This window comes from Lactuca virosa, chromosome 2 (genome assembly GCF_052849685.1).
Source record: "Lactuca virosa cultivar CGN04683 chromosome 2, Lactuca_virosa_CGN04683_v6, whole genome shotgun sequence".
Lineage (NCBI taxonomy): Eukaryota > Viridiplantae > Streptophyta > Magnoliopsida > Asterales > Asteraceae > Lactuca > Lactuca virosa.
In genome coordinates this window covers 49,773,155-49,774,753 of record NC_136427.1, presented here as the reverse complement: position 1 = coordinate 49,774,753, position 1,599 = coordinate 49,773,155, and the positions used below count along the sequence as shown (strand labels likewise).

Here is a 1,599-nt window from a genome sequence, read left to right as displayed (position 1 = left end):
TGTTACACTTCTCAATACTAATACATAAATCAAAGCTAATAATTAGAATAGAAAAATTCGAATTCCTCGAGCATGACCTTCAAACTTAACTTAAGGAAGGGGGTTCGCGAAAGGGTTTGCCAAATTTTGATCAGTGTGAACTTTGTGAATACTGATTTCACCATATTCAAATTTATATTAAATGACGTTGAATCTCCGGCTAATGTACCTAGTCCTCTTGTGTGATCTTGGTTCTTTTGCAAAAGCAATTTCACCCTCATTGTCACATAATACTTCTAGGGATCCTGAATGTAAGGAACCACGCCTAGATCTCCAATGAATATCTTCATCCAAGAAGCCTTTTGTGCAACTACTGAAGGAGCGATGTATTCTAACTCTATAGTGGATTGTGCAACAACACTTTGCTTGGAGCTTTTCCAAGACACTGCAGCCCAATTGACAATGAGCACATATCCTGATTGCGACTTGAAATCATCTCGATCTGTTGTGAAGGAAGTATCAATGTAGCACTTTACACTTAAGCTTTCTTTCATGCCTCCATAGATGAGGAACATATCCTTAGCTCTATGCAAGTACTTAAGGATGTTCTTCATATCTATCCAATGGCTCTCCCTTAGATTTTGTTGGTATTTGCTTGTCATGGTCTAGTGCAATTCATGGCATACATGATGAATCCAACTGTCGAAGCATACATAACATTTTTCATCTTGTCCAACTCAGCCTTTATGCTAGGACCTTGGGATAAACTTAGTACTATCCCATGTACCATAGGTACAAATCCTCTTTTAGAGTTTTCCATCTTGAACTGTTTTAAGACTTTATCAATATATATACATTAGCTTAAACCTATTAGTAATTTGGATCTATCTCTATAGATTTTGATTCCAAGAATGAATTAAGCCTCACCAAGATCCTTCATTGAGAAGAACTTTTGAAGCAAATCCTTTACACCTCATAAATTTGGAATGTGATTTCCCATGATAAGTATGTCATCCACATATAGGACCAAGAAGGTCACCGAGCTCCCACTAGTTTTCATGTAAACACAAGATTCATCTTCGTTTCTAACAAAACCATACTTTGTGATTTCATCATCAAAATGATTATTCCAATTTCGAGATGCTTTCTTTAACCCATAAGTACATCTATTGAGCTTACACACTTTATTAGGATGCTTTTGGTTGACAACACCTTCGGGTTGAACCATATAGACATGTTCTTCCAAGTGTCCATTTAGAAAAGCGGTTTTGACATCTATTTGCCATATCTCATAGTCATGATATGAAGTTATGGCAAGTAGTATCCTAATAGATTTAATCATAGCAAGTGGTGAAAAGGTTTCTTCATAATCAACCCCTTGGGTTTGAGAGAATCCTTTAGCAACAAGTCTTGCTTTGAATGTGTGTAAATTGCCATCCATGTCAGTCTTCTTCTTGAAGACCCACTTACTCCCTATAGTCTTACATTGGGGAGGAAGTTCAACCAAATCTCAAACTTGGTTTTCTCTCATTGATTGCATCTTAGCGTCCGTGGCTTCAAGCCACTTGTCAGATTCAGAATCCTCCATTGTCTTTCGATAGGATACAAACTCATCAGCAT

General features: G+C 37.0%; 1 protein-coding gene across 1 annotated transcript; it reads right to left on the bottom strand.

Moving 5' to 3' along the window:
• Positions 1-275: 275 nt before the first annotated feature.
• LOC145157426 (secreted RxLR effector protein 161-like) lies at positions 276-641 on the bottom strand. Its single transcript, XM_079076465.1, has one exon. The coding sequence runs from the start codon at positions 639-641 to the stop codon at positions 276-278; it is 366 nt and encodes a 121-aa protein (XP_078932591.1).
• Between the last annotated feature and the right edge of the window lie 958 nt (positions 642-1,599).

Excerpts from the sequence above, each read along its gene's own strand:
- LOC145157426 (XM_079076465.1), bottom strand. The coding sequence starts at position 641 with ATGACAAGCAAATACCAACAAAATCTAAGGGAGAGCCATTGGATAGAT.